Source organism: Pseudonaja textilis, chromosome 5, assembly GCF_049901715.1.
Source record: "Pseudonaja textilis isolate UNSWEBS1 chromosome 5, rPseTex1.2, whole genome shotgun sequence".
NCBI lineage: Eukaryota > Metazoa > Chordata > Lepidosauria > Squamata > Elapidae > Pseudonaja > Pseudonaja textilis.
In genome coordinates, this window is record NC_141994.1 from 70,470,901 (window position 1) to 70,495,708 (window position 24,808).

The 24,808-nt window shown below is 42.6% G+C and overlaps 1 protein-coding gene and 1 long non-coding RNA gene across 3 annotated transcripts; one reads left to right on the top strand and one right to left on the bottom strand.

Moving 5' to 3' along the window:
- Positions 1-2,284: 2,284 nt before the first annotated feature.
- Positions 2,285-24,311, bottom strand: RBM17 (RNA binding motif protein 17). Of its 2 annotated transcripts, none has more exons than XM_087935331.1 (12): positions 23,946-24,311; positions 21,148-21,278; positions 19,253-19,369; positions 16,534-16,700; positions 15,452-15,549; positions 13,911-13,967; positions 12,365-12,500; positions 10,852-11,003; positions 7,982-8,058; positions 6,386-6,484; positions 4,197-4,269; positions 2,285-2,593 (listed from the first exon to the last, which is right to left on the bottom strand). In XM_087935331.1, the coding sequence occupies exons 2-12, from the start codon at positions 21,268-21,270 to the stop codon at positions 2,490-2,492; spliced, it is 1,203 nt and encodes a 400-aa protein (XP_087791457.1). In that variant the 5' UTR covers positions 21,271-21,278; positions 23,946-24,311; the 3' UTR covers positions 2,285-2,489. The 2 variants fall into 2 exon arrangements, with proteins under 2 accessions (XP_087791457.1, XP_087791458.1); XM_087935332.1 differs by having other exon boundaries at positions 21,148-21,276; positions 24,116-24,293.
- On the top strand, positions 2,505-6,688 carry LOC148125683 (uncharacterized). The gene is made up of 4 exons (XR_015743948.1): positions 2,505-2,633; positions 3,254-4,006; positions 5,350-5,554; positions 6,452-6,688. It is a non-coding gene; the product is annotated as an uncharacterized LOC148125683 (long non-coding RNA).
- Positions 24,312-24,808: the final 497 nt, after the last annotated feature.

A 24,808-nucleotide genomic window follows, 5' to 3' on the forward strand; every position in this document is an offset into this window, starting at 1 on the left:
TCAACTCCCAAAATTCCCTCAGCCAGCCCATCTTGAAGTTGCCTGGTTTGGGGGAAAAAAAGTTGCACTATGGGAAAAGGATGGGAGGAAGTTTGCGATGCGGTGTTTTTTTTGCAGTTTGGAATTATAAATTGTTAGTTTGCTTGAGGCACTATGCCGCTACCCAATTGTGTAAGCTGAACAATGGCTTTCCTAGTGGTCTCCCATCCAAGTACTAACCCATACATTCTGAGATGAAGTAGCATACTGTTTTACTCCAGCACAGAGCATTTCCCCATCTCAGCAATTTGGGTGGACTTCAAGTCCCAGAATTCCCCAGCCAGCGTGAGGAATTCTGGGAGTTGAAGTCCACACCCATCTTTAAAGTTTCCAAATTTGAGAAGCATTGCTCTCCTAAACTAATGTGAAATAATTTCTTCTCAAGACATTTCCTTCCAAGCAAACATGGTTTGGATTTTTTTTTTTTAATCCTGCCGTAAAAAGCTTGATTGTGATGTTTTTTTTTTAAAAAAATGATTTTTAGGCAGAGTAAAAGGTTTTGCTTTGATTCTGCTTGGCTTAAAATCATCCAGGATTTGATTTCTTGTGCTCGATAAACGGGTTAAGATTTTCTATTCTTCCAACAATCTTTTGAGATTGTCATCCTTTACCACCAACATGCATTAACACACCACACACGTAATCACAATCTTAGCTTATCCTATTATGCAAAGCTAGTGTGAGTTATTGACAAGGGATAATAGCAATTCCGACCATTGAAAAAATAAAGCATGAATCAAATAACCATGGGCTTGTATGCTATAAAAACCACCAGACATTTATGCCAGTGTGGGAAGTCATGTGGGGTTGAGGCAACATGCTTGGTGAGTAAAATAATGGTAATTTACTCAATTGACTCTCGTTTTCTGGATCTGCAGAATATAGGGTGCAATTAATCAACCACAGAAGCTGGCTTGCTTTGCAAACCCAGGTTGCAAATTTGATTGACTACCTTGTGGCTGACTTAACTGTGGGAATAGCACTAAGCTAGTCACAGAACAAAAAAATTTTTCCCTAAAGTTTGAACAAGAATTTCCTGAAGAGTTCAACAAAAGACAGAATCTTCTTTTATCACCAGAGATATGTTTCTTGTTGAGTGGTGTGCTAACCTAGAGGCGGAACTCTTGCCTCACAATCAGGCTATGAATTCGATCCTAGGTAGAGGCAGATATATATCCCTTTCTCTCTGGGCATGTTGAGATTATAGCTGTTGAATATATAGCTCTGCACTGGCAACAGGAAGGGCATCCGGCCAGTAAACACATTTAGTTGCGCACTCTACCCCGCAAGGGACTATGGGGTCATTAAGAAACAATGATTTGTCTCTTGTTGGATTGTCAAACAATGCTGACCAGATTAATAAGGTAGGTAGGTAGGTAGATAGATAGATAGATAGATAGATAGATAGATAGATAGAAAGATAGATAGATAGATAGATAGATAGATAGATATATTAGTGCACCTTTTAGACAACTGCACTGGGAGAACCATCCTTAAAATTCAGAATTTTTGGGAGGGGTTTCAGCTTTTTGATGCTTTGCTCATTACTGTCAATGTTAGCCATACCAATTAGCTCAGTGGTGGGATTCAATCTTTGTTTACTAACCGTTCTGTGGGCGTGGCCTTGTGGGCGTGGCCGGGGAAGGATACTGCAAAATCCCCATTCCCTCCCCACCCCACTAACCTGCTTTCCAGTTCCGTTCTCCTGTGCAGGGCAACCAAAGAAGACCCAGCTGATCAGATGGGACTCAATGGGAGGCGGAGAAGAGATGGGGTTGTGGGGCCAGTCAGAGGTGGGAGGCGGAGTATAGATGGGGGCGGAGCTAGTCAGAGGCGGCATTTGCCGGTTCTCCGAACTCCTCAAAATGTCCGCTACCGGTTCTCCAGAACTGGTCAGTAACTGGCTGAATACCACCTTCTGAATTAGCTCAAACTATTAGTTGTCTCCTTCCTGTTTTCGGTATTTTCAATGTTCTACCATTTCTGATTTAGCAACAAATTGCATTTTCTCTACTGGTTTAACGGCAAATCACGGTTACCAAGTAAATTGTGGCTGGCCATTAAATCAGGCATTGAGTGAGGGAATCAAAGCAGAGGATGAGAAAGGAAAAAAAAACAAAAACCCCAGAAAGATATCCAGATTTACCATCAGCAAATCAAAAGAGCGTTGTGGAGCAGTCAAGAGGCAGAGGCTGGACTCTTAAAAGGAAAAAATCAAATCGAATCAAATCAAATAAACCAGGCATCTTTTAAGGAATTTTATACTACAATAAAAATACAAATAAAATCTGTCCATTGCAAGGAATAAGCCGATCAAGGCCGATCAAGGATTAGTTCCAGTTTGTCGGAAAAGACGTCACATCGCCTCTTTCCTCTATGCTCTCCACATGCAGGTGAAAACTCTTTGAGATCACCAGATGGTGACGTGTCCCAGTTTGACGAAACGAGAATCAGACTTGTTCCGCGAGGTCCAAGACTCGGAATTTATCCAGGTTGTAGAAACAGGCCTTGACCACCCGTCCTCCGAAGTATCTTCCATTCAGGTCAACCACCGCTGAAACCCAGGCAAAATAGGAAATTAGCCACATTCTCAGGTAAGGAAACACGGGGAGGTTTTTAGTTTTTACAGTTTTTAAATTAAATTTAAATTTACAGTTTTTAAATTACGGTAAGCGGAATATCCAACTGGGTCAAAATGGGGAGGCAGGGGGTAACAAGGGGTTTCTCAATATTGGCAGCCTTCAGATGGGTGGACTTCAACCCCCAGAATTCCCCAGCAGGCCAATTTTTCTCACCAGAGACGCTTTTAAGCTGGGTAAGACTACAACTTAAGACCGACATGATTTATGATGGATGTTTTGGTCTCAATTGCGATGATAAGTCGAGGGCTGCCAAGGTTTCAGGAAGGATGAAACAGGAGCATTGGGCTGACGGGACGGGAGGAGAGATTAACATCAAGCAAGCCAGGTTAATCAGAGAAGAACATAAAAAACTAGCTACAACTGGAGGCTTCCTATACAAAAGCAGTGGGTGTCGTGCCCCTATCGGAGTCTGAATCCGAGGACGAACAGCTGACAGGGGGTGGGAGTGTGGCTCCGTTGGCTGTGGAGGAAACTGGGGAAGGGCAAAGTCCACCTGGGCAGAGCAGGGGAGAGGTAGTGTAAGGGAGAGAGAATTCAAAGGAAGACCCAGGCCCACCCTCTCTTCATCCTAGGGCATGCAGGGAGGAACGGAGAAGAGAGCAACGTGGGTTGCATGGCTTACGGGGGAGGAAAGGGCCCTGATTCCCTTCATTAGCCACACCTGGGAATGAGAGTTTAAAAGAGATGTAAGCTGAGTCCTGGCTCTCCTGGGAACAAACGTGAGTTAATCTTGTATTAACTTTGCTTATCTGTGTTCCTAGCATCCTCCCAATCGTGTTGAATTCCTACCGTACAACCACATCTGGAATTCCTTCTCTTGCCCTGCCGGACTAATTACTTCATTTTGCCTTGATTGGACTTATAGTTACTGTTTTTGTTGGCCACGTTTTGGACTTGATTCTCTGCAGCCAAAGGCTGTTCCTGAGAGAGTTTTTCACCAGACCAGAAGGTAACCAGGACATTGGATGCAAGGTTGGAGCTAATAAAGGGATTCCTACTGATTATCTGACTGGGTTGCCTTTGTGCCACGCCTGGGATCATCACACTGGGTATATATCCATGTCTGCTCCCATTTGTGCAATCAAATACAGGTCGTTCTCTACTTGCGACCGCAATTGAGTCCGAAATTTCTGTTAAGTGGGATGTTTGTTAAATGAGTTTTGCCCCATGTTACGACCTTTCTTGCCACCGTTGTTAAGTGAATCGCTGCGGTTGATAAGTTAGTAACCCGGTTGATAAGTTAGTAAGCCGGTTGCTAAGTGAATCAGGTTTTGCTCGTCAGGTCGCAAAAGGGAGTCACGTGACCCCGGGACACAGCAATGATCGTAAGTATGAACCAGTTGCCAAGGATTTGAATTTTGATCATGGGGTCGTCACTGCAAAAAACAGTCATATGCCGCTCTTTTCAGTGCCGTTGTAACTTTCAACGGTTCCCTAAAGGAACTGTTGTAAGCCGAACAATTACCTGTACAGGTTTCGAAATTTACAGGAAGTAGTGATGACGTGATTCTTTACCTTTAATTGCAGATTCCACTCTTTCAAATTCCAAAAATATTCTCACGGCTTCATCATCAGGAGCACCAGGAATCTTGAATCAAAAAAAAAACAGCAAAGATCAGGGCCTTTACAGCACAGTATAAATATAATACGGTGCAGCTCTAGAGGAGCGCTTTTCAAATTTGGCTATTTTAAAGGGAGTGGACTTCAACTCCCAGCATGCTGGCCGAAGAATTCTGGAAACTGACGTTCACTCCCCTTAAAGTTGCCAAGTATGAAATACACCTTCTCTATTTTGTATACATGTTTTATAGTCTAGGCTTTTGCGATAACCGCTTTTCTTTTGTGTGTTGTCCCTGACGGTCTGGGACAACTTGCTGCAGTCCACTTGCTACGGCCAACTCGCTGCAACCAATTACCATTATTTCTCCAGAAATAAGAGCAGGTCTTATATAAATTTTTGCTCTAAAAGACTCATTAGAGCTTATTTCTGGTTAGGTTTTATTATGCGGGGGGAATATGGCAAATGCATCCATCTGGCTGATGATTTTACCGGAGGCTTATTTTCGGGATAGGGCGTCAACTCGTAAAACATTCCTATGCCGGTTTTAGTCATTGCCATTAAAAAAAATGGGGCGTGGGGACGGGGGGGAGGAAATCTGGGAAGAGCAGTGCAGCAGTTTGAAACCGAAAGTACATTCCAACTCTTACCTTTAAAAGATTCTAGCTAAACTACCAGAGCTTTTGAATGTGAATATATTTAATTGGAGAACGTGAATGATGACACCCAGTGGGTGAACGTGCTCAATTGGAGAATGTGATTTATGACACACACAGGGAGGAAGAGGGAAACAGTGCCAGTATGTCTCCTCTAATAAATCCTTTGAAGTTTTTTTGAAGTTTGGCTCGAGAATCATGATTTAATTAGGGCGATTGCTGGAATCCTGACACAGGGCTTATATTACGAGCATCCTGAAAAATCATGCTAAGGCTTATTTTCTGAGAAATACGGTAGCCATGGGACAACTCATCGCAGGGCAAGAGTTACGGTAATATCGAAGAAACGGGGGAGGGGAGAGATAGAATCATTAAAGAGAGGATGCCAGAGGAAGGACAAAAAGAAATGTGAATGACAAAAATTAAGAGTAGTTTTTAAAATTTTGTTTTAAAGGATTAAATTGAACTGTTGAATTGTCCTGCAGCAGCTTGGCCTTGGGGAGTTGCCTGTGGCGAACTGTCCCATTCTGGTTCCCGAGCAGTCATGATGGACAGTTATCCCTCATCAGGGAGCTCATCGGTTGAGATAAAAGGCTGCAGGGTGATGCAAATACTGAAAATTGTGGAGGCGGGATTATCTTCAAGGCTACATCATCCAGGTGGGTTTTGCCCATCTGCTGTTCTCCACAAGGTTGACGGTTCTCGCCTCACTGAACCAGATGCCAAGTTCATTCACTCGCTATTGTGTTTTCCAAGAGCGGCAGAAACGTGTCAAGGGAGGTGGCCATATAAAAAATCTTCCAGATAAAACAACCAAATAAAGCCGTTACGCAGGTGTGCTAGCTTGGAATCTATTTCTAGGGATTTCCTCTTTCCAGTCCATATGTCCCAATTTTTGTAACCTCCATCGAAGAACTGCTTTTAAATATATTTTTGCATGTAGATATTTTAAATCTGGAGTGGTGTGGTGGCCTAGCGGTAGTGCTTTCGCCTCACAATCAGGAGGCTGTGAGTTCGATCCTAGGTAGAGGCAGATATTACTTTCTCTGGACACAATGAGAGTATATCTGCTGAGAAAAACTCTGCATTGGTGACAGGGAGGGCATCTGGCCAGTAAACACTCAGTTCCATTCAGTTGCCCAGATTCCACCCCGCAAGGGATTATGGGGTCGTTAAAAGAGGATGATGATATCTTAAATCTGCTTTTAAATATATTTTTGCATGTAGATATTTTAAATCTGGAGTGGTGTGGTGGCCTAGAGGTGGAGCTCTTGCCTCACTAGCAGAAGGTTATGAGTTCGATCCTAGGTAGAGGCAGATATTACTTTCTCTGGACACAATGAGAATATATCTGCTGAGAAAAAGCCTGCATTGGCGACAGGGAGGGCATCCGGCCAGTAAACACTCAGTTTCGTTCAGAAAGAGGATGATGATATTTTAAATCTGCTTTTTAAAAAAGAAATGTGGGTGAAATGGATGTCAGTCAGTACCTCAAAAATCACACACTTCCCAACTTTGCCATATTTTTCACATTCTTCTTTTGTTTCGCCTTCAAGGTCTTCGTCAACCTCCCCAGCTCCAACCATATTCTGCAACAACAACAACAACAAAAGACTCTACGTTTGAAATGCAAATTTTGTTTTTTTACTCCTGGACTTAAAAACTTTTCCTTTAAATGCGGAGAGATTTTTTTCTGACTAATGTCTATTTACTAAACGCATTTCTATTCCACTGAAATCAGAGACTCTCTTGGGAGCTTCAGAGAATAAATATACATATTTGCCATCATGGAATATCCGTAGTCATGTCCTTTTTATCTTTCTGATCATTTTAATGTCACTTCGTCCAGCTAATCGAAACTAAAAATATCAGAATAACAGAGTCAGAAGGGACCTTGGAGGTATTCTAGTCCAACCCTTTGCTCAAGCAGGAAATCCTATACCAGGGATGTCAAACTCAAGGCCAGAGGGCCAGATTCAGCCCACAGGGTGCTTAGAAACAGCAAAGGACCGGCCCACGCTGCCTCTGCTAGCGAAAACGGAGCACAGGGAGCCACAAACAGCCCTTCCGTGCCCCGTTTTCGGCCACAGTGGCCTCCTGCCATTTTCGCTGGCAGAGGACTATCGAAACAAACTAAAAAGGAAACAAAAGGAGAAATGTTTCCCCTTTTGCATTTGAGCATGCAAGAAGGGACAAGAAAGGAGAAAGGCAAAGAACAAGATGGGAAGATGGGAAGGAAGAAGAAAGGAGAATGGAAGGGGACGTAAAAAGAAAAAAAGGAAGTGTGATGATCCGAGGCATGGTACACAGCCAAATAAGCAATAAGGATCCCTTTATTATCTCCATCTTTGTCCCCAATGTCCAGGTTACCTTCGGCTGGAGAAAAACTCTCCCAGGCCTTTAAACAGTTGGGAAGACGCCAGGAACACAGATAAGCCATGACGATGACACATCCTGCTGTGCGAAGCTTCCTCTTTTATACACTCTGTTCCCAGCTGCAGCTAATGAAGGGAATCAGGGCCCTTTCCTCCCCCATAAGCCATGCAACTCATGTTGCTCCCTTCTCTGTCCCTCCCTGAGTGCCCTACGATGAAGAGGGGGTGGGCCTGGGTCTTCCTCTGAACTCCCTCTCCCTTGCTCTCCCCCTCTCCTGCTCTGCCCAGTCGGACTTTGCCCTTCCCCAGTTTCTTCCACAGCCAACGGAGCCACATTCCCACTCCCTGTCAGCTGTTCGGCTCCCCTCTCTGAGTCAAATTCCCACAGGGGCATGACAGGAAAGAAGATGAGAGTGAGAGAGGGTCTCAGGGAAGTCCTGCCTTAGCACTTAGCTACCACAGGTGCCCCCACCCCTGACACAAGTGATGTTGAGCTGGCCACCCCCATGCCAGCTATCCCCCCAGTCCTCCGAGGTCAAACACAACCCTGATGCGGCTCTCAATGAAATAGACTTTGACGACCCTGCCCTATACGAATTCAGATAAATGACTGTCCAATCTCTTCTTCAAAAACTCCAGGCTTAATGCCAACCCAAACCTTGAAAACCAACAATTCACGATGGCTGATGAACCAAAACAGGGGAAACTTACCCGCAATAAGACAACTTTGGTTGGGCATTTCAATATTTCTGTTAAAGGGTTTGAATCCGATTTCTTCGAGGGATCTCCTATCCCGAAGAGGAAAAAAAAGAAAAGAAAGCGGTAATGGTTTTATATTAAATGTAATATTTCTCAAGGTGTGTGGACTTCAACTCCCATAATTGGAGTTGAAGTCCACACATCTTAAAGTCACAAAGATTGATAAACACTGTATAGTACTAGATTATCAAAGGCTGATAATCAGAGGTCATTGGTGATTCCAAAGAAATCTAGCACAAATTGCTAGATTCTTCAGATTAGTTATAATACTGGACTTTTGTTCTTGAGGTACAAATAAATAAAACTCTGATTTTGGGGTTGACTGATTAGATTGATTTGTTGTTATAGAAATGGCTAGTTTATACTATTATGGAAAAGTTAAAAGTTGAGGTTCAATGTTAATGCCTTATTTTACTGCAACAGAGGGAGCCAGAACTCAATGGCTTTTTTTTTCTTTTTCTCCTCTCTCTTCCCCTTCCCTCTGTGTCCTACTATTTGCGTTTGTATTTTATACTATAAACTAATAAAAAAAAGATTAAAAATGATTTAAGACATTCTAAAACCAATTTTGTGCAGAACTCCCCCTCACCAATGAACAACCAAAGTAAGTACAGGGTCTTTGCTGTTCATTTTATTACAAAACAAAAGCTTGCACAAACTTTGTTATATTTAACTATTAGCTGGATACTCGTGCTTCAGTACGAAACTATGTGATCGGGCTTAGTTTTGGGGGGACGAAAATAAGGGAATTTATTTTTGCATCTGCCTATCAGCATCCACTGGTATTCATCTGGCTAGCATCCAGTCAGTGTGTGTGAGAGTTGAGGGCTGTTTGGAAACTGAACCAGTATTTGCTGGGTGAGCAAGAAGGAGACAGCAAGAAGCCTGCGTGTGGCATAGCTCAACTGTTCTGTACTAAAGCTGCTTGCTGCTGTGAAACTAAAACTGAAGCTAAAACTCCTCTGCTCTGCTTGTGTTTTGCATTTGGAAGAGATTTCTTTTCAGGTGGGGAGGGGGAGTAGAACTCCTTAGTATCAGAGCGTGTTAATAATAATAATAATAATAATATAGGAAATACTAATGCTCTGATGGTCATTTCAAAAAATCCTTTCTTAGTGAGCCCCTAGAAGCCAAGAGGAACATACGTGTCACACTTCAAGTTTGTAGGCTTTACAATTGTGGAGATTTTGTGATAATGCATGAATGGTATTTTGCTTTTATATATATATATAGATAATGGCAAAGTTATTTAAAAATCCCATTTAACATCACTTTGACAATGAATTGTCTGCATTTTATCTGACATTTTCCTTCCAGGGAATTAATATCAGCACTTAATGCAGGGCAGAATCCAGATTTTAAAAAACCCAGCTGTTTCTGATAATCCCCGATGTCCTTCCGAGTTGGGAAAATATACGATTTGATACATCAAGCTGAAATGATATAACCTAACTAGCAGATGTTAGAGCTTAGCAGCACTGAAAAGCCATCGTAAATAACCAGAGTTCCTGAGCCGAGGCTTCCTCCTTACATAAAAGCAGGAACTGCAGAAAGAAATTGTTCATCTGTTTAAAAGGAAGGAGGGAATCGCTCCCAATTTTACCGCTGTCGCCCTCTTGTCAGGCACAAAAGCCCGACAACTTTCTTTCCATGCGGTGAAGCTAGGAGCCTTCTGGATTGTCAAGACAAAGATTTACAACTTCCAGAGGGGCCAAAGGGAAAGGATTATAATTTCACTCACAGGCCAAACTTTCAATTAACACAACTCACAAAAAAGGCTTCAGCAGATCAAGCTTGCTGAAACCTGTTACTGTTGTGGTTCACCGGCAGCCTGTGTAGACAGCAGCGGAATTGGACAGTCCGATACAGAGATGGGGCCAGGACCGTCTGGGAGTGGAGTGTAGCCTTCGGAGCTTGGCAGCAGCGAGGCAGAGGAACAAGGGGAGCCTGTTCCCAGTGCGCGTATGCGCAGAGCTGCCAGAAGGCGAGAGCAGCTGAGACAAAAGGGGCGATTCGGGAGTAAGGCTTGGAGGTGATTGCCCTTCCCCTAAGTGATAAAGGAAGTGCAAAGGTGAAGAAAGCTTTGTAGGAAGCAACATCGATCACTCTTCGGATTAATCCTTGAAGTTCTTTGTACTTTGGTTGGTTTTTTATAATTCATTTGGTCCCCTAGCTGTTGGCAGCAATTCAAAGGAGCAAAAGGTGAGTGCTTATCTCGAAGGGACTGTTTGGGACTCATTACAGGCTGGGAACGAACGTGATTCCCAACGCTGAAGTAAAACAAGAGTTGTTTTAACCGTGCGTGTGCTTAATTACGGTCTCGGGAAGCCTTGGTCAGGACAGTTACATGAGGACACGAAGTGAATGTTTAAGACCGATCGAAGGAACCATGGAGCCTTTAATAGTTAAAACGGCCAAGATTGGTCCAGCACTCTGTGTGTTATCCCTATAGCAAGAGTGTCAAACTCAAGGCCATTCTGGAAAGTGTTAAAGAGGCCAGCCCACATTGCTTTGGCCTGGTCTACCCATTGTGAAGAGGACACATTGGGGCCAGCGTGGTTTTGGCCCGGTCTACCCAATGAAAAGAGGAAACATGCCAGCAGTTTGGTAAGTGGCATCAAGCTGGCTATACCCACCCAGTTGTTTTCCCCTGCCCCCCAACCCCTTTGCAGGTCAACCGCAGCCCTGATGCGGCCCTCGATAAAACTGAGTTTGACGACACCCCTGCCCTATAGCAACCGCCTTCCCTGGAGACGTGGTAGTTAAAAGGTCACCTTGGATACCTCTCTCCCACTTCACCCCACTAGGCCTCTCCAACTTACCTTTATCGGCAGCGTCTCCAACGATGATTTTGCCTCCCCTCTTGCTGGTCTTCTCTACCGACAGGGCGGTGCTCAGGCCCTGTTCGTGCTTCCCCAAGCCCTGCCCTTCTCTGAAGCCATACTTCTGCATGATCTTGTGCGCCACCGTGCCTCTGGAGACAAGAAGGGAGAATGAGCTGAGCCCGTGGGAGGTCAAGCCCCGCGGGCGTGGTTGGAGGGCTCTCTGAAGGGCAGCGGAGTCCCCGACTTGCAACAGTTCGTTTGGTGAATGGAAACTCACCAAGGGGAGAAGCAACCTAGAGCTAAGGAGAAACTTCTCGGGCAGGGAGAACAATCAACCTGCTTGCTGCTTGCCTTCAGAAGTTGTGGGTGCTCCAACACTGGAAGTTTTTAAGAAGAGTTTGGACAAACAAGTACCTGACATTGTATACGGTCTCCTGCTTGAGCAGCGGGTTGGAACTAGAAGACCTCCAAGGTCATTTCCAATTCTGTTATTCTAGTGACTGTTCCAAGTTATCTCAGCTTTTAACACCACCACCACTAGAGCGCACAACAGATATAAACTAAATGTAAACCGCTCCAAACTCGATTGCAGGAAGTACGACTTCAGCAACAGAGTGGTCAATGCCTGGAATGCACTACCTGACTCTGCTGTTACATCCTCTAACCCCCCCACTCCTTTAACCTCAAACTATCCACAATTGACCTCACCCCATTCCTAAGAGGTCTATAAGGGGCATACATAAGGGCAAAGTCATGCCTACCGTCCCTGTCCTATTGTCCCCATTTATTCATATCTATTTCCTGTCTTACTCATGTTTATACTTATACCTATTTTCTTGTAAGTGATTGACAAATAAATAAATAAAATAAATAAATAAAAAGTTGCAATGGCGACTGGAAGAAGGGACTTATGGGTGTTTTAAAAACTGTTGCAGCAGCCCCCCGGTCACATGATCAAAATTCAGCTGCTTGGCAACTGACTATATCTGTATCTCTCTATATAAAATGGTTGTTGTGTCCCTACATCGTGTGATCTCCTTTGGGGACCTTTTAAAGGGTTTGCTTGCCAAGGGTAAACTTTGATTTAAAACGTTTAAAATCTCTTCTTCATTGTGTTGCTATTCTCCCTTTCCTCCTTTACAAGAGCCCAGATGCAATTTCCATCTCTGGACTCAGTGCATCCTCCAGAATTAGCCAGGGTCTCGAGTGAAATGAGGGCAAATAAGACCAATCTGTGAGCTAACTGCATCACCACATTTTAATGGCTTGAGAGTAGCAATTAGTTGCATCAACAATCTTAGGGATCTCAGTCCAATCGCTTGCCCCAGGACAGTACCTCGGAGAGCAGCAGGCCAAGCCCCGGTTAGCAGAAAGTGTTCCTGAACTTTTTAAATTCACACAACCGCCCTGATGCCCAGAATCCCGACCTCTGGTAAAATATTCTCAATTCCTAGTGCGTTTCACTACTGCCCCCTAGTGGTCTTTTGCGGGAAGTTTGCCCGAGGCTCACCCCATGTTTGCGAGGAAGGAATTGCTGGGCCCGGTTGGGGAACGAGGTCTCTCAGGCTCATCGTACATCGGGGGAGGAATGGCAGCCTTGGATGATGAACCACGAGGCCTTGACTCTTCCTCGTAGGGGGACAAAGCTGTGGAAAAGAAGACGGGACGTTTTATCATCATCAAGGCAAAAATCTCTAAACATCGATTCCGATGCTTTATTTGACCTTGCAAATATCTTTACAATTTATATTGTTCTTATTTAGTTTCCTAGTATGATTTTAGCTTATTTAGTATCCTGTGACTATCACTAAGTGCTGTTTTTTATGATTCTTGATGAATGTATTTTTTTTTAATGTGTACTGAGAGCTTATGCACCGAAGACAAATTCCTTGTGTGTCCAATCACATTTGACCAATAAAGAATTCTATTCTCTTCTACAAAAATATAGGTTTATTTTAAGGGCCTTCATCATTGCCCTATTTATGAGATGGAATCCCTTTATCTAATCAGTCACAACATCTACCTACCTACTTTCCCTCCTTCCTTTCTCTCTCTTCCTCCCTCCCTCCCTTTCCCTGGTAAATAGCAGGTTTATTTTAAGGGCCTCCAACACTGCCCTATTGGACAGAATCCCTTTAGTCACAGCTGCTTTCTATCTTTCTTTTTCTTTCTTTTTTTTCCTTCCTTCTTTCTCTTTTCCTTTCTTTCTTTTCCTTTCCTTCTGTCTCTTGTCTAATTTATGGCTAACACACTCTTTGCAAGCTAACAAAGCAGCTCTCAAGAGCTATAAAACGCAAGACAGCAGTTAAAATTGACTTCAGGATCCCACTACCTCATTCCTGCATCCCTTCGTGTCCTTCCAACGATCAAATCTGTAGGCATGTTTCACGCCTGCTTTTCAGTCTGAGAATTATTAACCCCAGAGTACTTCGGAACTCAGGATCCCTTTCAAGCGTTCCCACAGTTAAATAAAACTATGAATTTATGAAACATTGCAATTTGCTTCTTCGCATTGCTGGATGCCAATTAATCGACCCATGGCAGATGTCCAAAGCAATTGCATGATTTTGGAACTGGATCCTTAAAACCAGAATGACGACAGGTAGTTCTTGCTTAGCGACTGAACGGCTACAATGGACTCATCAAAAGCTATTTATGACCTGGTTCGAGAGTTCCAATGGCTGCACGTATCTCAAGGGTCACACAACCACATTCTGGACACTTGGCAACTGGCTTATCTTTAGACAGTTAATTTCCAACCCCCCACCCCCAAAGTTTCTGGTTCCTAGCAAAAAAAGTCTCATAGCAAATACATGGATTTGCTTATAACAACCATAGTGTTTCCTTAATGTCACAAAAAAAGTCATAAAATGGGTCCAGTGATGTAAGTGCCTCGACTTATGACCATAAAGATTTACGCTGGAAATTCCAGGGTCCATTTATTTATTTATGTTTGTTTGCTGCCCATCTCACTGTGAGGTGACTCTAGGCTGATACGGTCCTAAGTCGAGGACTACCTGCAATTTAAAGAAAAATTTATCTACATGCGTACGTACGTTCTTTGTCCTTCTCAACCAAAGAAGTAGGTGGCGCAATGGCAGCTCCTCCCATACCTGTATAAGAAAAAGGAGAAGTAAAATAAAATTAGTCTATGAAAGCTATTGCATCATAAATGTATTCATCTTTAAAAGGCCAGAATTCTTGTTTCCAACACTGTGGAAACAAGCTGACATTCCAATAGAGGAAATGATTATTCGGAAAATAGCAACCTGTGCAGAGATGGATAAATTGACCCTAGCACTTAAGGATAAAGAATCATCAGAATATTACAAAAGCTGGGAATGTTGGTATAACTGGATAGAACAAAGATAGAGAATATATTAGTAAATATTATTAAATTGTAAAGGAGGTAGGTACATACTCGCATTAAGACTTATTCGTAAATATGACACCAATAATGATAACAAATAAGGAACCACAAACTGTCGATAACGGAATTGCTTGTTTTTGTTTATTTTCTGTGGGTTTTTTCCCACTTTTTTTCTATGTTGTGTATGTGTTTGTTCATTATTTTAGTTGTATATTCAATAAAGTTTTTTTTTTTAAAGGCCACAATTCTTGGTTGTGGTTTGTTTGGGTTTTTTGTGCTGCAAAGCTTGCTGCATTAAAAATCTAGGTAGTTAGAATAATGAGAACTTCTTCCATAGACACTTAGATCACTCAAAAAAATTAATGGGTCTATGACCAATTCCCAAGCAGGCCCCTGAGATGATTGACAATCTCCAGGGTTCACCCTGCTGTGAATCATAGCTGTTTCTCATGGTAGCCATAAATGGGCCATTAAGCTTTGGGCTGAAAAAGAACACAATTTTTGGAACGGGTTAGCGATGTAAGAGAAGAGCAGGCAGAGTTGGTGGGGACAGAGTTAAACAAGTCATGAGCTTAGAGTCCTTGGGTTGCCACAAACAATCCGACTCTGGTCCTTCATGAATTCTGCTAACCCTTATCTGGCACCAATTCAGAGTGGAACTTTAGTTAACCAGATTCTAGTGTATAAGATTGGCTAAATCAAATCTTCTACGCTGCCACCTTGCCAATGCTCCTGATCCTTTGTGCTTGACCATCCCTGATTTGAGCGGAGTAGGGAAGCCAGCTTTTCTGGGTTTCTATTGTATCCATAAGCTGGTGCACTGCAGTGCTGCTGATGTAGTCAGACAAAACCTTCCATAAATGAGAAGGCACCAAATAAAAATCAGGCCAGGAAGGAGAGGTACTAGCTTGATGGGCCTCTGCTGCTTCAAGTGGATGTAGATGGGTTAGAAGTCCACAGTAAAAGGGGAGATCTCATCTATCTCCACTTGAGAAAATTTAGGAAGACAATCTATGGTGGCCCAAAATCAGGAGGAGCCTGGTAGTACATTTTCTAAGATTTTTTTTTATTAAAACGCAGACATCTTCTGCAAAGTATGTTGCAGCTCACGAAAACCTTTTAAATAAAATTTATTGTTTAGAGAAGATGCTACCAGACACCCACGGGTTACGTGAGACAAGAGAGTTTGATTCATGCATGCCCTTGGTAACTAAGAGAGTTTCTCACTTCGTTTCCGCCTCTCCCTCTCGTAATCTTCATCTTCATCCGAATCTGGATCCGGCCGTCTGGAAAACCCACTTGCCTCGTGTCTGTCTTTGCGCCTCCTTGAAATGGAAACAGAAAATAAGATGACAATTGTCCCCAAAGGAAATCTGGATAGAATAAATCCAAACATTGGCTAAATTCTTAGTGAACTCTGCCCTTAATTCTTTTCGTTTCCACTATCTACATTTAAACTGTTTATTCCAATGTGTTTCAAAAGTTTCTGAGGAATAGCCTATTTGCACTAGCCATTCATAAAAATCAGATAAAATACAGTTCCAATTCATAAAAAGGATTTTATATACAAAATTTGATTCTGCTTATACGCGCGTATAGGCAAAATCTCAACTTACAACTAAGCCCAAAATTTCCACTGAATTTTGCCCCATTTTATGATCTTTCTTGCCACAGTTGTTAAGTGAATCGCTGGCGTTATTAAGTTAGTCACATGACTATCAAGTGACTCTGGCTTCCCTGCTGACTCGGCTTATCAGAAAGTTGCTAAAGGGGATCATCGCCATAAAGTAGAGTCAGCTGTTGCCAAGTGATTACTTTTTTTAAAAAAAATAATTTTATTTGTACATTTTTCTTCAACATTCATGAGTGCTTAATAAAGTGTATTGTCTGGGTCAATTTACCTATACATAATATCAATAATAATAACAAGATTTACTTGTATATACTAGTATTCTTCCAACTTCTAATTTCTACTATTCTAACCCAAGGGTCTTCAAACTTGGCAAGTTTAAGACTTGCGGACTTCAACTCCCAGAATTCCCGAGCTAACATGACTGGAGGAGGAATTCTGGGAGATGAAGCCCACAAGTCTTTAAAGCTGTCAAGTTTGAAGACCCCTGATCTAACCATTTGTAAAACAAATCCCATGTTAAAAAGTATCCTGTATCCTCTTTATCCTTAACTATTAAACATTTCCACACGGTCTAATACTTTTTAAAATTATGCTTTCATCTGTAGGAGGTCCCTCATTTTTCCAATATTGTGCAAATACAATTCAAGTCAACACACTGACAGAACCAACCACTCACTTCTCCCTTTCTTCAATCTCTTTCTGCCTCTCCAGCTCGCGTTGCCTTTGCCGTTCTTCTCGCTGGCGTTTCACAACTTTCTCGTAATCGTTCGGGAACATTGGATCATACTCATCCGCTAAAGGGATCAATACATCCCCCGCTGAAAATCCACTGGGGACAGGATCCTGGGATGAAACATGGAAAGACATAACAACAAAAATTATCCAATGCAATTCTTGCCTAAAAGGAGATGCTCTGTTTATTTGCCAGAATGAGATGGAAACGGTGCTCAAGTGAAAAGACTGTGCACCAATGCCAGAACTGTCTAGTTCAAGCCAGCTGTTTTATTTTAAAATAGTCCTAATACTTAATACTAAAGTACTTTAATACTAAAATAGTATCAGGGTTCCAAGTAATAAATCCACTGCAAGGAAGACTCCCGAGGCAGGTAGATTCCTCAAAGAATAGCTTTACTGGAAAAATCAAATTGGCACATAGCTGGTGAAAGTCAACTCTGGGAGGCCCCTTGGTTTTCACCTAAATAAAAGTAAAAGTTTTTCCCTCAAACAGTCACATGGCCCAATTACTGCAGCATCTGCTGGTCTGATAACATCACTCCTCCTTCTTCTGGCCAGACATGAGAACGTCCTTGGTTCCCGGGGAAAAGTATTTTGTTTTGACTACACAACTCCAGCTATCTCTAATCCCCCCTCCCTATCCCTCAGCTCCAGTGTGGCAACACTGAAGCATCAAAACGGCTGCGGCCAGATCAGCTTCAGGGTTGACATCCTGCTTTTGAGGAGACAGTTCCTCATCTTCATGGCACTTGCTAATTTATTTTTCGGGATTCATTTCAAGGTGCCCATATTTATTATATGGGTACCTTGAATATATATATTTTATATATATATGTATGTATATATATATGTATGTAAAAAAACCTTGAAATTTGGCATATATGTTCCTCTTGGTTTCTAGGGGCTCATTAAGAAAGGTTTTTTTAAAATGACCATCAGAGTATTTAGAGTATTTCCTATATTATTATTAACACGCTCTGATGCTAAGGAGTTCTACTCCCCGTCCCCACCTGAAAAAAAAAATCTGTTCCAACTGCAGTTGAGCTAAGCCACGCCCAGGCTCCTTGCTGTCTCCTTCTTGCTCACACAGCAAATACTCTTTCAGTTTCCAAACAGCCCTCCACTCTCTCACACACTGACAGGACGCTAGCCAGATGAATATCGAGGGATGCTGGTAAGGCAGAGGCAGAAGTTCCCCACCCTTATTTCCCTCCTCAAAAACTAAGCCCGACCACATAGTTTCGTAGCGAAGCACGGGTGCCCTGCTAGTTTAATTATAAAATGTATTAGCTTCCCATCTTGCCGCAATGGTAAATATGGGCAACATAAAAAGATAATTATGCATAATTTATAATAATGTAAATAAAATGCTATAAAATCAAGCCAGCTAAAAAGATGGGGAGGGGAAGGGATGGAGAGGGAATATGATGGGAGGGCAAGAGGGTGGGATCTGTTGTTAACCAATCAACCACCCCTCAGCATGAAGCCCCTGCATTAAAGCCCCAAGCCAAACTGGCACAGCCAGGCCTTTAAGCTATTAGGGAAGGCCAGGATCAACAGCAATACCAATAGCCCCTAGATTTATATATCACTCCACAGTGCTTTATAGAGGGGGTTCCGGACACCTGCTCTGTGGGTCGTCATTGGGCCACAGCATGCTCGAAACTGGGCCATGCAAGCAAGCAAAGCTCCATCCGTGGGACGCAGACAGCACACGAAACTCTGTCCTCTCTGGTCTGCCATAAAACCTCTCTCCAATCCCTGGTGCCCGAAAGGTTGGGGGCCGTTGCTTTAGTTTAGTTTACTTTATTGTCATTGCACCTCGTACGACGAAATTAAATACCATCTTCGGTGTACATTATATGAAAATAAACACAAACACGCATCCTTCACATTCTATACATTGAATTGAAAACCCCTGATATCGCATGAATATTGCACTATGCAGTAGAATTCAACAGAGCTACTGCCCTGGAATAGAAGCTGTTTTTTTAGCCTATTTGTCCTTGTTTTTATTATTCTGTACCATCCGCCAGATAGTAGTAGTTCAAAAAAAGGGGTGCCCAGGATGAGATGGATCTTTGAGAATGTTTTGAACTTTCTTAAGGCAGTGGGAGCTATAAAGCTCTTCTGAAGAGGAGAGAGGGCAACCAATGATCCTCTGGGCAATGACGTTAACCCTGTGGAGCGCTGTCCTATCTGCCACTGTGCGATTAGCAAACCATACAGAGACGCAGTAAGTTAAAATACTCTCTATCGGTAGAAGGTCACCAGCAGTTTTTCATTCAGTTGTTGCTTACAGCACTCTCTGAGCAGTTTACAATGTCATATTGCCCTCAACCATCTGGGTCTTCATCTTATCGACCTCAGAAGGGAGGAAGGCTGAGTCAACTTTGAGACAGTCAGGAACAAACTCCTGGCAATGGGCAGACGAGGATCCCAGAATGTGTGGACTTCACAATTGATGTGTGTGGACTTCAACTCCCACAATTCTGTGGAATTCTGGATGTTGAACACACCTTGAAGTCGCCAAGATTGGGAAACACTGCCCTAGCTGGTCCTGGTGGGAGATATTTTTCTCCAGAGGAAGGCTGCCTTCAAAGGGCTGACAACCTCTTGGTCAGGATACTGCGTGGCCCATTTTATAAGCCCCATCTCACCTTTAAGCCAGCTGCCACGTGGGGTGGGGTGTCTGCTATCTGGCGCTCATCCGAAGCGCTGCCTCGTTTCAGGTCGATGACAGGAGCAAGGACTGTGCTTTGTTTTGACCTCTGGCTCTAAAATGAAATGCCCCCCCAAAATAAAACACGCGTTTCAGAGGGCTTCCAAGAATTTTATTCTATGACCCGCGTTTTGTTCCTCTCAACACAACCTGAGATTATAAAGGGCAATTTAATAGATAGATAATATGATATAGATAGCAATGGCATTTAGAAATAGCACTTAGACTTATATACCGCTTCACAATGTTTTACAACGCTTTCTGAGTAGTTTACAAATGTCAGCTTATTGCCTCAACAATCTGGGTCTTCATTTTACCGACCTTTCAAGGATATAAGGCTGAGTCAACCTTGAGATGAGATGGTCAGGATCGAACTCCTGGCCGTGGGCAGAGTCAGCCTGCAATATTGCATGATAGATAGATAGATAGATAGATAGATAGATAGATAGATAGGATAGATAGGCAGGCAGGCACACAAAATCACACAGACAGAGAAGAGAATAACAGGAAAGGGAATAGAATAGAATAGAATAGAATAGAATAGAATAGAATAGAATAGAATAGAATAGAACAGGATTGATAGCTTCAATTATAATTTCTATCTTCCCCATTTGGCAGACATTGGAGATGGGAAATGTAGTCCAAAGGTTCTACTATTGAAACATCAAGAGGACAACGCATGCTTCTAAGTAACTGCCACCAGAAAAAGGCAATTTGATTGCATGTAAATTGAGTTCATTCACAATGATATTTAAATAAAAGCTTGATCGCAAAAGGTGTATCAATATATTTTAATTTAAAGATACATCAGTAGAATCCTACTGATACATGATACAATCCTATACATGACAAGATAATCTCTTAAATATTTAATTTAATCATCCTTTCCCCTTAAGTAAGTGAAATCTTGTTCCAGCTACTATACAACATATTCTATTTAGATATATGAACGAATTCAATGATACCTAACACAGAAAGACCGGAGTTTACATAAAATGGCTGTACATTTGAGAAAAAAATAACCTCATAAACTTCTACAATTGGAATATACTGGAATTCCTGAGAAAAAAAAAACTGCTCCAATGAAGGCCTTCCCATTTTTTCTTGTTCCATTATTTTTAAATTTAAAATAAAACCAAATCCCACCATTGCTTACATAGATGGTTAAAAGTCTTTCATGATGTGATTCTAAATGACCTATGTGCCTAGAGCTTAAAGGGTCAAATAAGAACCCCTTCCAAAAAATCCTGGAAAGTTTATTTTTTATCAATCAGTATTGGAAGTAACATCTATGAGAAGTATTATTAATTTGTGTCCCACTTTTATTATTTAATACAAATAACTCATGGCAGCAAATATATCCAACATGTCGTCCTCCTCCTATTTTTCCTACAACAACCCTGCGAGGTGGGTTGGGCTGAGAGAGAGCTACTGGCCCAAAGTCAGCCAGCCAGCTTTCATGCCTAAAGTGGGACTAGAACTCACTGTCTCCTGGTGATTGGGCCAAAGTTACCCAATTGGGTTTTCATATTAAGGCAGGACTTGAACTCACTGTCTCTTGGTGACTGGCCCAAAGTCACCCAGCCAGCTTTCATGCCTAAGGTGGGACTAGAACTCACCGTCTCCTGGTGACTGACCCAAAGTCACCCAGTTGCTTTTCATGCTTAAGGCAGAACTTGAACTCACACTTTCCTGATTTCTAGCTTAGTGCCTTAATCAAAGCTATCTGCTAAACGAAGCATTTTATTTAGCAGTGATGCTCCCTGGGAAGTTGACAATTAAAACAAACAAACAAACAAAAAATAAGCATTTTTCTGCAGACTTTTACCGTACCTTTGCTTGAGTTAGAGCAGCTTTTTTCACTTGCAGCTGAGATTGCAGAAGTTTGAAATTTTTGGACCAGCCTTCTGTTTTGGAATCACTGGTTTCTACTCCCAGATCATCATAGAGGGACATTTTTTTTCCTGTTCAAAACCAAGAAACAGAAAAAAAGGGGTTTGTATTTTGTGTATATATACAGCACATTCTTTTTTATACTTTCATTTAAATATTTTATCTTAACAAGTTTAACAGAAAATAGAAAAAAAAACATTCAAAAGAACCATAGAGGGGGATAGTGTCTGCTTACATACATTACTTATTTTATTTTTATTTATTTTATCTATTTCCTGCTTTTATTATTGTGATAAATAACATTCCTTTCTCCTATTTTCCCCATAAGAAACCTGTGACGTGAACTGGGTTGAGAAATCGGCCCAACATCACCCAGCTGGCTTATTTAAACATCATGTAAATTTCTGAAACTATCTCAGAACATTACAAGACATTTTAAAATCTATGCTACAGAAAAGATGTCATTTTCTCATTAGCAAAACATCAGTAGCACTAAGCTGTATTCTTACTTGATCAACCATATTAAATTCATCTATACCACATAGAATGTGATACAGAATTGAAATATATACCTTTCTTTATTTACATATAATTAAAAACATTCAAAATAGGCATGGGTTAGATAAATTCAGGACAAAAAAAACCCAAAGAATTTTTTCCCCACCCCAAATTGCAACAGATACAAAATACAATACAAAAAAAGGAAATATTTAACTTCATACCAACTACCTATTTGAGGAACTGGCCATACAGACAACACAACCACGAACATACTATTTAAAAGAGACAACTGACAAGCCGAAAAGGAACAAAAAGACCAAAACACCTCCACAACAATCAACACCCAGATGAGCAGGGATTAATACCCAGCTAGACTAACAGTCAAATAGCAAACAAAACCCCAATCAAGGAACTGCCAAGGAAGTTAACAGCCCAACCAAAGAACCACCACCACCATTCCCATCAACACTAACAAGGCAAGCTCTAGAATATAAATACACAATGACAGCAAATCCCGCTCTACTCTAGCACTGATGATGTTACCTAGTTTGGTCATAAAACTTCGACAAGAAAACCACCAAGCTCAGAGAGCACCAAGGACCCCACAATTGTCATTGTCTCCTCCTCCTTCTCCACAAAGTTCACTCCCTTCTAGCGCTAGGAAATGTTACCTAGTTGGTTCATGAAATGTCTGCAAGAATATCACCTAGCACATACAGCACCAAGGAGACCCCATCCATCCATCCTTCCACCCACCCATCCTTCTTTCCTTCCTCCCACCCATCCCCGCCTCTCTCTCCCTCCCTGGGTTGCTGACTCTCTCCAAGCAATTATAATTTTGGAATATTTTAAATGGATTCCTTTTCCTGTAGGACGTACCGAAGCCCCTAGCTCAGGTTCTTTTAAAAGGATCTTCCTGGATGGATCAAAGCAACCAAGATTTTGCAGCAAGGTAGCCTTGCAGGGAAATTAGCTTGATTTGTTCTTCATACACATCCAGCGGTGGGATCCAACCGGTGTAACTACTGGTTTGGTGATTTACGTTTTGCGCGCTCGTGTGGAAGTTTATCAGTTTGTTGCCTGGACAGCTGAGCAGCGCTATGCATGGGCGTGCAGCATGCATTATTGCAGAAAGCACTATTTTCCTGCTTTTTCAAGCGCAAAGCAACTGAGGTTGAAAAAGCAGGAAATAAAAATCAGATAAGAGCCTGGGCAGATGGGTGGGCCAAAACAGCAGCAAACATAGAACCGCTTCTATGTCTGCTGCTCTTCAGAGCTACCAGTTCTGTAGAGCCGGACAGAACCGGTAGAATCCCACGCCTGTATACATCCCACTTGCTTAGTGCAACCGGACCCAATTTGTTTACTTCAAAGGTGGATTTGAACCTGGGACTCTCTCTGAAAAGCCCCCACCCCCCGCCATCCCAAGTCCCCGTTTCCTGAAGCCCCAAATTTAAAATTAAATGATTGGAGGCGCTTATGGTTGAGCCGAAAGGTTAGGATCTCATTCGTTCATAGTGACAGGAGGGAGGGAAAGAGCTGCCAGTTTGAATCTGTCTGTCTGTCTGAGAGGGAGGAGGGGGGGGGAGAGAGAGAATTGGCCAGCACAGCAATGCCAGGAAAAATAAATACATACATTTTTTATCAAAATTAATAATAAATGAACTCAAAACCTGGATTTTTTTTAAGCCCAGACAAGAGGGAAAGAGCTGCCAGTTTGAACCTTCATTGTGTGTGTGTGTGTGTGTGTGTGTGTGTGTGTGTGTGTCATTTGGCCATCAATGTCAGGAAAAATACATAATTTAATCAAAATTAAAAATAAATATACTAGAAACCTGGATTTTTTTCCCTTTTATTTTAGCCCAGATAGGAGGAAAGATCTACCAGTATGAACCTGTGTTTGTTTGTTTGTGTGTGTGTGTGTGTGTGTGTGTGTGTGAGAGAGAGAGAGAGAGAGAGAGAGAGAGAGATTTAGCAATCAATGCCAGGAAAAATACATGAATTTTATAAAAATTAAAAATAAATATACTATAAATCCAGTCTCCCCCTTTTTCTTTTAACCCAGATTCCTAAAAATCAGCCCTCTAAAAAAGTCAGGGGTCTTACACACACACACACACACCCCGTTGTCGATGATGGAGTGGGGGGCGGGCTGTCACAGACGGCTCTCTGCATACGCTCAGGAACGCGCTGGGTCGCCGGGAGGACCAAACTGGGGAGCAAAAACCAGGTCTTACTTCTGAGGAGGGAAGGATTCCCGTCACGAGGGGCTGCAACACACCTGCGAATAATCCCCTCCGTTCTTCCCTCTTCCTTTTTTTAACATTCAGGGCGAGTCTCCTGACAGCAGGACTCGGTTAAAACGGCCTCCAGCCCTTCCCCATCGCAAGAGTGGTTTTTCTTCTTACCCTTCCGTCTGGGCCGCAAACCGGGGCCTCGCGTAGCACCCGAGGCCGAGAAGAGCGCCTCTTGGTCGGCCGAGCCAAGCTCCCGCGTCACGGCCGACGGGAACCAATCAGGCTCCTCCTCCTCCTCAGCGCGCGCCCGGGAAGCGCCTTCGCTTTTTTTGGCCACCGTCGCCACCGCTGCTTAGAGGCCGCTTGTGCGCAAACTCCGTGGTGGCCGCGGGGGTGGGTGGAGCTTGGTTCCATGTAGGGGCGGAGCTACTCCGACTCCACCCTCAGTAGCAATGCGCATTACGGCGGAGAAAAAGATGTTCCGTAACGCTCTTGCCGCAAACGGCGAGGTTTGCTGGCGTTACGGCCCGATCGGTGTTACGCAAACGGCGTAGGAGGAAAAGCTGCGGAGAATGTGTTTATTCTGCCATGTGGTTGTGTGCGCGCGACGCTTAAACCGGCTAATGATGCAAAGGACTGTAAGTGCTTCACGTGCAAACTTTTTTCCTCTCACTTATTTTGAACCATCATTGTAAATCAGGGGTCTTCAAACTTAACAGATTTAAGACTTGAGGACTTCAACTCCCAAAATTCCTCCTCCACCCATGTTAGCTTAGGAATTCTGGGAGTTGAAGTCCACAAGTCTTAACGCTGCCACGTTTGAAGACCCTTGTAAATAAACCATTTGTGAAAAAATTAGGTTG